The sequence below is a fragment of the Phyllobates terribilis genome, unplaced genomic scaffold (genome assembly GCF_046119375.1).
Source record: "Phyllobates terribilis strain yellow unplaced genomic scaffold, ASM4611937v1 Scaffold_7__3_contigs__length_470593459, whole genome shotgun sequence".
Lineage (NCBI taxonomy): Eukaryota > Metazoa > Chordata > Amphibia > Anura > Dendrobatidae > Phyllobates > Phyllobates terribilis.
In genome coordinates this window covers 148,428,881-148,441,245 of record NW_027362767.1, presented here as the reverse complement: position 1 = coordinate 148,441,245, position 12,365 = coordinate 148,428,881, and the positions used below count along the sequence as shown (strand labels likewise).

Genomic DNA, 12,365 nt, shown 5'->3' with positions numbered 1-12,365 from the left:
ATGCATTAAAAAAACACTCTCCAAAAAATGTGTGTTCTTACAAACCCAGAAATGTTTTGGTGATGTTATTTATCTTTCTCAGTCTCTTGAACCACAAATTGGCTTTAAGAGATGTAATGGCGTCCATGTTTATGGGTAATCACTCAAAGATTAATATTTAGTAATAATTAGGGGTCACGTTGCACCCCGGTGACCCTCTCATATAAAAGGACACTGGTGATATAAGTGGCACATGTTGGGTGAGCAAGCTGTTAAATTTTACATTGGGACTCATGAGCTTTGGATTGAGACTCCCTAAGTTTATTTTAAAAGGCTCCCTAAAACTTTCTGTGCCACCTGGTGGTCTCCACAAGGAGAAATAGAACCCCAAAGACCTATGTCAAAGACCTCTCACCCAGAACCTACACAGACGAGAGCCAAAAAAAAACAAAACATTAGACATTTCAAGATATCATTCGGTTAATATTCTTGTTTGGTATCTGTCTCTGGATGAGAGCTAATTTTCCAACCATTTTCCCAAGGAGCATTACCGAAAATATGAGGCTCCGTACTCAAACTGGTGAAAAAAGTCCCCCCACAGAACAAAGACTAATCTTTAGGTATTTATTTTTATAATAAGGAGCCATGTTGGTATACGCATGACATCATCAGAGTGATAGTAACTATATGACATCATGAAGATGGGTACCGCAAGATAGCAATGTGGTGTCTCTGTCACCATACAATGCAGCCATTGTGACCACAGCTGTTGTAGGATATGCTTTCAGACCTGACAAGCCTCTCTCGACTGCTCGACCTTTGGGAAGGCAGTAGGAACCCTTGATTTGGCCTCTGGGAGCTCAGACTTTTCAAACAGTCTGCGAAAGACAGACAGATGCAGACAGTCCTGGGGGGCCCATTCTGAACTGTAAAACCCTTAACCCACAAAATGCTGGACTTGTTTACATCCTGGTTTTAACTTCTACTTTTCTTCTAAGCTTCACACCGGTGGTTGTTACCTTCTAAATTACCAACATTTTTGCAAACGCGTATTTGTTAAAGGCAATCTGTCCAAAAGCTGCACCAAGGCTTAGAAAATTTACTGGTCTCAAACTGGATCTTCGGTTGGATAAACCCCCCCATTGCTTTTATCTTTGCAAAGCGGCATATCACTATGTGCTCAACTGGTGATAAAAATAATTGGACGTTTCATAGGAAGTCAAAAATAGCAAACAGATAATGCATGACGTACTGTACAAGTAAAAAACACTCGAAAAAAGTTATACCAGCGGATACATTTGGCTCCACCAAAAGGCCTGCTAAGGCTCATGACCTTTGGTGAGCCCCTGTAGACTCCTAGAAGGGAAAAAGTTCTCTTATGGTCAATTACGTCATATAAGCTAAAAAAGACCATGATCTGTCCTAGTGTTATCTAATGAAAATCTGGGTTCCTTTATTCACCAAGAAACTGTTTAGAGCCTGATTCAGGGATCCCAGTCAGGACCATGCTGTGCTACGGGGCTACCCTACTGTCACCCATTGCCAGTATTTTTTTTAAGACACTCAATGTGTTCTCCGAAGAAAATCTGGCAGATTGTAGTTAAAGCATTGTAAAGGTCTGAAAAATAAGTGTAACCATCTGATAAGACACAGAGCAGCTTCTTTCGCCTTGGGGAGTAATTTGGGGGAAAAAAAAATAGTAACAGCGCTGGAGTTGCGCCAGCCCGAGGACACTTCCATCCACTTGTTTTAACTATTCAGAAACTATCAGAAAATATTATCCAAGTGTACATTCTGGAGGAACGCACATCTGGTACTCGGTGCTGATGAGAACGGAATCGAAAACTTCCTATATGTCTTTTACAAACTCACGAATTGAAGAGTATAAAATCTCATTCCTTTATCTTGTGTGCAGATATTTTGTCCAACAAGGATGGCTAAAATCAAGTACATCTTAAATCCTAAATCCGAAAAGAATTAGCCAACAAACTAGCACATGTCAAAAGGCAGATGAACCCACAGTGGACTTCTGCTAGAACCTTTAGATCACAGCAGAGGAGTCCTTGAGTTTTGACCTTATTAGAAGATCATGGTGGTGGAGTTTTTGCAAGTGGACAGTACTAGATGTTCATGGCGGTGGTGTCCTTGTGCTGATATTTTATCAGAAGATCCTGGAAGTGGAGTCCTTATGCTTGGCCTGTCAATGATTTCCAAAACAAAGAACATCCAATGCTCTTGCTATCCACCATTTCCATTTCAGGAAAGTTGTCAGGAGTGACCTATTAGGTCTTCTTCACATGTATTAATGGTTTGACCTACCATGTGATGGAAGTACTTTTCAACTGGCCAATATCTTATACCCTAAGACATGATTGTTTGACTACTGTAGCTTCTTTACATTTTTTAGTTGTCTCCCAGTAAGAACTTTTTTAGACACCTTTAGAAAACAACCCACAAAGCTAGACAATTACTAGGTGTTTTGCATTTTTGTTTCCTTAGACATGTCCAACTTTAATTTACAAACACACCAAAAAATAGCACACGTATATGAACAGTCCTACCCACAGCAGATCACTTCCATAATCAGAAGAACATGGAGGTGCAGTCCCTGAGCTTGGACCCTTAATACAATAACAAGTGAGTCTTGTGGCGATATTGTCTGGGAAGCACTGTGGAATTAATGGCGATATATAAGTGAGTAAAATAAATAAATAAATTGAGTCAATATGCTTGCTCATGATCACCAGATCATGACTATGGAGTCATGGAAGTAGAGTCTTTAAGCTTGGATCTTATCAAAAGGTCATGGTAGTGCAATGTTTGTGCTTGGACCTTTTGGTGGTGGTGGAGATATTCACTATATAAAAAGAGAGTTCATGAGTTTGGAAAGAAATAGTCCATCGAAAGATTATGGCAGTGAAGTTTTTGTGCTTAGAGTTCATGGTGGTGAAATCCTTTAGGTCGGACCTCATCAGAAGATGATGGCGGTGAAGTCCTTTAGATTGGAACTCATCAGTAGATCATGGCAGTGAAGTTCTTGTGCTTGGATCTTATCAACAGATCTGGGTGGTGAAATTCTTGAGGTTGGACCTCATTAACAAATTGTGACAGTGAAGTTCTTGTGACTGGATCTGCTGGTGAAATCTTTTAGGTTGAACCGTATTGAAACATCATGGTGGTTGAGTCATTGAACTTGGATCTCCACCAATTTCCAAGACCATAGAACTTCCTAAACACCCTTTCACAAAAATGCTAAAAGTGACCTGTTGGAAATTCTTCACATCATTCCTTGGGCCACCATGTAATGGAAAACTTGTTAAACTAGTCAAGAAAACGTACTCTAGGAAGTGTATGATCATGTCTCAGCCATTCACAGCAGCGAGTCTTGTTTCTAAGGCGATGAAAAGGAATAGGTTTGAATGCATTTGCGCTAATAATCATGGTCCTAAATTCTGGACCACATAATGGACTCTCGTGGCATCCAGGGTCGATGATTATATTACTTGGGGAGAAATAGTAATGATGTTTTGCAGCCTCTTAATTTCTTATTTTCTGATGAAGAATGAATGTAAACCATGCCCGGTCGAGAGCACAGAATCCCTCGTATTAGTCACCATCAGGGGGCTGGGAAGTTTATACAACAGTCAGTGTGAAGGGAGAATATATTTTCATTACGGAGCCCACTCAACTGATCTAGTCATCCTGCACAACAGGGAGCAAAGCTGCAGAACGGGAAGGAAAAGAGACTTAAAAGCAAGGTTTCATTTCACATTACTCCTCTACAGAGAGTAAATCTCATACGGTATTGTACACTGAGATTATAAGATTAACTATCAGCAGGAATCGTAGGTGCAATGATACGTGGAAGGGTTCAGACAGGAACATAGACCAAAAGGAAGACCTCTAAAGCGATTTGCAAATTGTCTCTCTCTCGACTGGACACTCCTTTCCCCATGTGCCACCATGATTAGCTCCAGGGACCATGTTACATAATCTCAATCCTCAATATTCTGCAAAAACAGGGAGGATGGGATGACATTGAAATGCCCTTCGGTTAAGCTCCAATTGCAGAAATCTACTGTTCCAAGTTTAAGCATCGTTACATAGACGTCACAAACTATAGCAGAGCACCTCAAAAGAGCGGCAGACCGAAAGGCTCCATGCACACATTCTTATTACAGTGCTCATAAAAATATAGGGCCCCACGCTATACCTCCAATTTTATACGAAAGGGGGAAGATGTTTTCTTTCTTACCAGTTCATACAGTGCTCGGCCTCCTCTGGTAGTCCCATACTCAGGATCGCTGGGGTTCCAAGTGGGCAGACCCTCAGCGATCAGCAAGTTATCCCCTCTCTAACTGATAGCAGATAACTTGTATTTTGGGAATAACCCTTTACAGTGCCCATACATATGAGATAGCTGTCAGATGAACACTCTCCTGACCCCTCCATACACACGAACAGTCAGCTTAGCCAAGCGTTCATGTGTTTTCAACGGGGAGAGAAAAGAAGGTCACTGCCAGATACCTGTGGTTGACGGGTTATCTTCCCTGAAAAGAAAAGATCAGATGTTTAATTTTAAGCTACCCAATTCTTCTCTCCTCTTATCTGTTGTGGGAGATTCGGGAGAAACCTCATGTCAATCAGGTTGGACAGTCCAACCAAAAATGGAAAGTTAATCTAAATTTAATCTAATGTGTTCCTCAGGAATACTAGGGAAAATTACGCAACTCAATTTAAAAAAAAAACAAAAAACATTGCTATGGATTGTGTTGTGGATTTACAATGCATTGCACCCCATAGTGCGTGTATATATTTTTTAAAACTTTTGGAAATCATCTATTTTTACAATAGAAAAGGAGAAAGTAACACATACTATCAAAATGTACACCATTAAATAGAATTAAAGACTCCAACATCGTTGCTTTTGTGCAGATGATTTTTTTTTTTTATTTTTTTTTTCTTTTTAGCGCCATTGTTTTGTATTTTATTATATTGGGGTTTTTTTTAACTTTTTTTTTTTTTTACATTATTTTTATTTTAAACTTTTAATTGTCCTGTAGGTTTTTATACTACTCATACATTAATAAACCTTCTACGTTGCATTTGTTATCAGTCACGAATTAAGACAAAAAGCAGACATCCATTAGTAACTAGGTCACATGAGAAAGTCACAGCGTGCAGTAACTATCTATAGCTGAGTGACAGGTGATGTCATCCCAGTGCAAAGAAGCTTTCACATACGGATTAACTGAGATACACGTGGGAACATTCAAGCCTGAAGCCCTGAACTCAGAAAACAGCGGCGGCTGGTAGATTTGTAAATGTGCAGGACGTCTCCTTCACAAAGCAGCATATTACTGGCCTTGCCCTTCCATGATGGGAAAGACATGACTATAGAAATATAGAACTATCAAAAATTTTAAGGGGCTTTTCAGCATTTTTTGAATACTGCTACAAAAGCTTGTAGTTAAGATTTACTTCCTAAATAATGTTATTAGGGCTGTAGGGGAGAAGCCTTATGCCATATGATCATATGGGGCCCTTCATGTAATAGCGGGTGATGGCCTTTGGGGAACCATAATGGGGACAATATATGATGTCAACCAGCTATAAACAGGTACAACAGGTGAATATTATTGATCAAAGTGAGCGACTTTACCCAAGGACTGGTTGGCTAAATGTCTTGGTAGACATCTTGAATTTCCATATAGGACCCCCCAACATGTCTTTTTTTAAATTACATATGGTGCTATATCAAAATAATAGATTGCGATAATACTAAAGTGAAGAAATAGGCTGATGTAAGCATCTGATTTGCACAAATCCCTAGATTAAAAGGAAACTCAACATAGACACTTGGGATTTTTCTTGCTTCAAGTGAGGTTTCAGATTTCCCATAATCCTCTTTCAATTACACAGTGAGTAATTCCCCACCTACATATTCCCTGATTATCATTCTGGAGTGTTTTGAGAATTTATAGAAAAGCTGGAAACAAGCACACCAGCCTTTGAAGGTTAAAATCAAAGACTTGGATGATGTTATGGTGCACAAAGGAGGACTAAACGGCAGCGGATCAACCTCACTAACACATCAACTGACCAGTCTAGATGGAGCATTTTTATATTAAGAAACAAAAAAAAAACATTTCTAGTGACCAACATCAGAATTTTTCTCTCACAGCAGCACAGAGTTCTTCATGGGGAGGAATTAACTTCTCTTGATATCAAAAAACAAACCTTTAATAATAGTAAATAATACTACAAAGGTTTTAGTAAAATCATTTATAACAAAAAGGAAGACAACTGGAAAAAATGAAGATGTCCAAGACTCCTGAAAAAGTTGCTATATCTCCCGGGCATTGCAGAAATCACCAAGATCCAACGCTTTGAGAGGGTTTCTTATAACATGATGCTCCGGCTTAAGATGGACCTCATTGTCCAATCACACATTTTAGAGGCAAGGGGTACATGAAGAATGAGTATGAATGGGCCAAAGTTTCTAAAAAGTTATCGTGCCACAAGCCGATATCTCATGGGCACCACCCGCAAAATAAAAATCAGATCTCCAGAGACAAATTGGATATAGAGAGGACAACCCCAATGAAAGAAATGTAGTTGATAGGAAGTGTATCCTTAGCAGCTAGACTGTCAAGAGAGGAGAAAAACCATCTTTGGTTGCAGTATCTATGAATACATTTATTTTCAAAAACCCAGTACCACCAGAAATGGAGCCCCTCAACATTTGCCGGAAAAAAAGGAGGAATTCCAGCTTCTGAAGTGCAGCAGACAAAACTTTATTCCATAAAAACAGATCAACATTTGCCGACTCGTCCACTATCCCATATTCGCATTGTACAAGGCTGGTACCCTGCACAGATTATTACACACACCTGCATATACTCTGGACGGTTTCCAAGTACCTGATATAAAAGACGGCTTACCGTGCCAAAGCACCATGCATTCACAAGCTCAATACAGAGAGAAAGAGAACATTATATTCAACCTAAGAGAAAGGGAGCACTACAGGAGCCAGTATTGTTGGCGTTCCTACAAATACAGAAAGACGCTGACTATAGAGGAGAGGTTTCATCAAGACGGCAATCCCCTGTCTGAATAAAATGCATGGGCACTCTAGTAGTTGGAAGGGTAATGATACAGTATGCTGTAATTCAGCTTTGGCAACCCCAAACAACAGTTTATCACCCCATTACTCCAGGTTCCCTTTCCACCACTATGATAACACTGCCAGCATTATTTTTAGGAAGTTTAGTACTTTCCCAGTCTTAAAGTGGATGTCTGATTTGGATAATGTTTACCCATACAACAAATGGTTTGCATGGTGAACCCCATACCATCTAGTCAACTATCAGCAGCAGTGACTATTCTTGATAACTATTCGGCATCCATCATTCTCAGTGATCGGCCCATGTAAAAGGGTCTTCAAACAAACGCCAATCAGCTTGCTATATCATCTGTCGGTGCTCGCTCATGTAAACCTGCCTTTACGCAACACTGGATCATAAGTGAAATCTTGACAACTACCAACATATCGAACTATTATTGACTAGTGAAGGCTCTACCTAACAGTGTTGACCAATATGGACATTGATATCCAATCAAATTCTTCTCACGTTGATTTCCAAATTTGTCCGGCCAACGTTGACAGATAGTTCTTTGTCTGAAATTTCAACAGAAGGTCGGGACAAGTGATTTCATTAACAGCTTTATTTTTGTATTATCTCCGACACGTAGGACAAATTTTAATCCTCTCGAAATTTACCACCAAGTCCTAAACAAGTCCAACTCTATCAAGTTTCTAAATAAAGGCAGCAATTTTCTAGGCAAAGGGTTGTTCTATACGGGTTAGAAAAGCAGTGATCGACCATATAAGAAGTCAATCAGAGCTGGTTCCTCATGTGCCAATCATCGTAAATGTGCAAACTACGAGTATATGAGCCTCCACTCCATTAATTCCCTATGGCGCTACTGGTGTTAGCAGAGCACTATACTTGGCTTTTTTTTGGCAGTCACATAGAAAATTAATAGGGTAAAGGTGCCTACTCAGACTCAACTGTAAATATCCATACATTGCAACGAAGGGCACACTAAGGGTGCACATCAACCTTAAATGACTGTTGGATGAACATTCTTTCCATAGGCAGCTATCACTACTGACCGAAACATGCACACTCAGTTCTGTTAATAGTCCTTGTATTCTGCATGCGAAGTGCGAAGCAAAAAAAGATTGGGTATTAAAATTCAACATGCCCAGTCATCTGTTGAGGTAGAGTCGGGAGACCACAATAGAAATTTGTCAGACAATCCCACCGGAATTGGTGAGTAATGACAACTTTTTTTCTAATGCAAATGGGGTTTTTAGATGTAATAAAAATAAGCCTTGTGGAGTTATTGGGGATTAAAGTAGATTGTCCCTTACAGCTGAGAGGCCTAAAGGTAGCATCAGACCACTCACAGCACTGTCGCACACTCATTCAGCATGATTTTGCAGTACTGGAGTCTTGGGTTTGAATCCTACCATGGACGACATCTCCAAGGAGTTTGTATTTTGTCCCCGGTTTGCTTCTTTTCTACTGCTCCCCAAGAACAACATACTGTTCACAATATTCTATTGTATTGATTGTGAGCCTCGATGGCACAGCCGCCAAACTAAAGTGAGCGCCACCTAATATGGACATAAAGAATGAATCGTACCTCCCCATCCCTGTCTCTCATCCTGTAATCTAATCTCATTTTAGTTTCCAGAAAAAGCAGCGTAAGGACAATTAGCATTGATCCCCTCCAAATAAACATCAAATATATAAATCCGTAACCCGTTACATCACAGACGATGAGCTCACGGAGCCATACTTAGTTCCTATACTTTATCATAATGCAGTAACGATGCCACATGAAACCATATCTAAATTATCACTAGGAACGATAACAATCAAAGTAACCAGGTCATAGCAACCATCAAACAATCATATTACAAAAGCTGCAATGCTAATATTATATGATTCTAGGAAAGCTGAGTGACCACCAACGTAGTCCAGAAGAATTTACAATCTATAGGGTAGCTAAAGTGTCACCGATCACATAGAATAACCCAAATCCTGCATCTGCCCATCCGGCAGCCATTTCCATGGCACGTAGACAGTCCATTAATTCCTGAAGATCATATAAAGTCTTTACCTCCTTCTCGGACATGTAGAGCTGATCTCCCCTTATCACCACATATCTGTTCTTCCAGATCTCCCTGAAGATGCCCTTCCCGCAGTATTTCCGAATCCAGCCCACTTTCTCCGGCTGGCTGGGGGCTTGATTCCCATCCAGAGGGCCCTACACATAGGAGAGAAACATGAGGCCATAATGAGATTATTAATACAAAAATGAGGGACAAAATGAGATTATTTCACAGGAGAAGCAGCATATAGACAGATACATACAGTTGAAACCAGAAGTTTCCATACACTATATAAAAATACACATCTGCATGTTTTTCTCAATATCTGACATGAAATCAGAATAAACCTTTCCCGTTTTAGGTCAGTTAGGATTATACCATAATTTTTAATATTTGCCAAATGCCAGAATAATGAGAGAGAGAATGTTTTAAGGCATTTTTACTACTTACTGTAAAGTCAAACGTTTCCATACATTTCATTAGTATTTGGTACCATTGTCCTTAAACTGAATGACTTGGGTTAAACGTTTGGGATATCCTTCCACAAGCTTCTCACAATAGTTGGTGGGAATTTGGGCCCATTCCTCCTGGCAAAACTGGTGTAACTGATCCAGGTTTGTAGGTCGCCTTGCTCGCACCTGCCTTTTCAGCTTTGCCCATAAATTTTCAATAGGATTGAGATCAGGGCTTTGTGATGGCCACTCCAAAACATTGACTTTGTTATCATTAAGCCACTTTGTTACCTTTTTGGCAGTATGCTTTGGGTCATTGTCCAATAGAAAGACCCATTTCCGCCCAAGCTTTAACTTCCTGGCTGATGTCTTGAGATGTTGCTTCAGTATTGCCATATAATCTTCTGTTCTCATCAAGCCATCTATTTTGTGAAATGTGCCAGTCCCTCCTGCAGCAAAACAACCCCACAACATGATACTGCCACCCCCATGTTTCACAGTTGGGATGGTGTTCTTAGGCTTCCAAACTTCTCCCTTTTTCCTCCAAACTTAACAATGGTCATTATGCCCAAAAAGTTCAATTTTAGTTTCATCAGACCACAGGACATGTCTCCAAAAATTAAGGTCTTTGTTCCTGTGTGCATTTGCAAACATTAATCTGGCTTTTTTATGTTTCTTTTGGAGTAATGCCTTCATCCTGGCAGAGTGGCCTTTCAGCCCATGTTGATACAGGACTCGTTTCACTGCGGATATTGACACAATCTTACCGGCTTCCGCTATCATCTTCACAAGGTCTTTTGCTTTTGTCCTTGATATGCACATGTTGGACCAAAGCACGTTCATCTCTGGGACACAGAACCCGTCTGCTTCCTGAGCGGTATGATGGCTGGACATTCCCATCTTGTGTATAATTGTTTGTACAGATGAAGGAGGCACCTTCAGGTATCTTGAAATTGTACACAAGGACGAGCCAGACTTGTGCAAGTCCACAATTCTCTTCCTGATATCTTGGCTGATTTCTTTAGACTTTTCCATGATGCTACACAAAGAAGCAGTCTGTTTCAGGTGTGCATTAAAACACATTCACAGGTGTGTCTCTAATTAACTCAGATGTTGCAAAGAAAACCTATCAGAAGCTTCCAAACACATAACATCATCGTATGGGCAGTCCAGAATTGTTTAAAGGCATAGTAATCTTAGTGTATGTAAACTTTTGACTTTGCAGTAAGTAATAAAATGCCTTAAAACATTCTCTCTCTCTCATTATTCTGGCATTTGGCAAATATTAAAAATTATGGTAATCCTAATTGACCTAAAACGGGAAAGGTTTATTCTGATTTCATGTCAGATATTGAGAAAAACATGCAGATGTGTCTTTTTATATAGTGTATGGAAACTTCTGGTTTCAACTGTAGATAATGAAGACATTAGGCCAGGACCCCCATAATATAAGGCTTTGTTCCTTCCGAGACACAAGACCCACATACTACAAGAATCTGCTCCACCAGGGAAACATAATAATACAAGGACCTTCTCCTCCAGAGACAAAGGCACAGGATCCCCATAATACAAGGACCTTCTCCTCCAGAGACACAGAACCCCCATAATACATGTATCTGCTCATCCAGAGACACAGGACTCCCATAGTACAAGGATCAGCTCGTCCAGAGACACAGGATCACTATGACACAATAATCTGCTCCTCGAGAGACACAGGACCCCCATGAAACAAGGATTTTTTCCTCCAGAGACACGATTCCCATAATACAAGGATCTGCTCCTCCAAAGACACAGGACCCAATAATACAAGGACCTTCTCCTCCTGAGACACAGGATCCCCATAATACAAGGATCTGCTCCTCCAGAGACACAGGACCCCCATAATACAAGGATCTGTTCATTCAGAGACACAGGACCCCGATAGCAAAAGGATCTGCTCCTGTAGAGACACAGAAACTTCCATAATACAAGTATTTACTCCTTCATAGAAACAGGGCCCCCATAATACAAGGACCTGGTCCTTCATACAAAGATCTGCTCCTCCAGAGACACAAAACCCTGGTAATACAAGGATCTGCTCATTCAGATACAAAGGGTCCCCCATAATTCAAGGACCTGGCCTTCAAGAGACACTGGCCCCCCCCATAATACAAAGCGCTGCTCCTCCATACACACAGTACCTTCATAATACAAGGATCTACTCCACTGAACCCCTATAATACATGGATATTCTCCAGAGACCCCCATAATACAAGAATCGGCTCTTGCAGAGACACAGGACCCCCATAATACAAGGAACTGCTCCTCCAGAGACACAGGACCACCATAATATAAGGTTCTGCTCCTCCAGAGACACTAGAACCCCATAATACAGAGATCTATTAGTTCAGAGACACAGAACCCCATAATACAAAGATCTACTCCTCCAGAGACACAGAACCCCCATAATACAAGTATCTGTTCATCCAGAGACACCGGATCCCAATAATACAAGAATCTGCTCCAGCAGAGACACAGGACCCCATAATACAGTCATCTGCTTCACCAGAGATGCAGGGGCCCGTATAATACCAGGATCTGCTCCTCCAAAGATAGCGGACCCCTTTAATACAAGGATCTCCTGTTCATATATACAGGACCCCCATATATGGGGATTTTCTTTTCCAGAGACCCCCATAATACAAGGATCTTGTTCTTCAGAAACAAAGTAACCCCCATAATACAAGGATCTGATCCTCCAGAGGCAC

The 12,365-nt window shown here is 40.5% G+C and overlaps 1 protein-coding gene across 1 annotated transcript in view; it reads right to left on the bottom strand.

Moving 5' to 3' along the window:
* The window catches only part of PLEKHO1 (pleckstrin homology domain containing O1), a 38,151-nt gene that overhangs the window by 20,346 nt on the left and 5,440 nt on the right, over nucleotides 1–12,365 (bottom strand). The window contains exon 2 of the mRNA XM_073639423.1: nucleotides 9,175–9,321. Within this exon, the coding sequence (XP_073495524.1) occupies nucleotides 9,175–9,321 (147 nt within the window). The remainder of the gene's footprint in view (nucleotides 1–9,174; nucleotides 9,322–12,365) is intronic.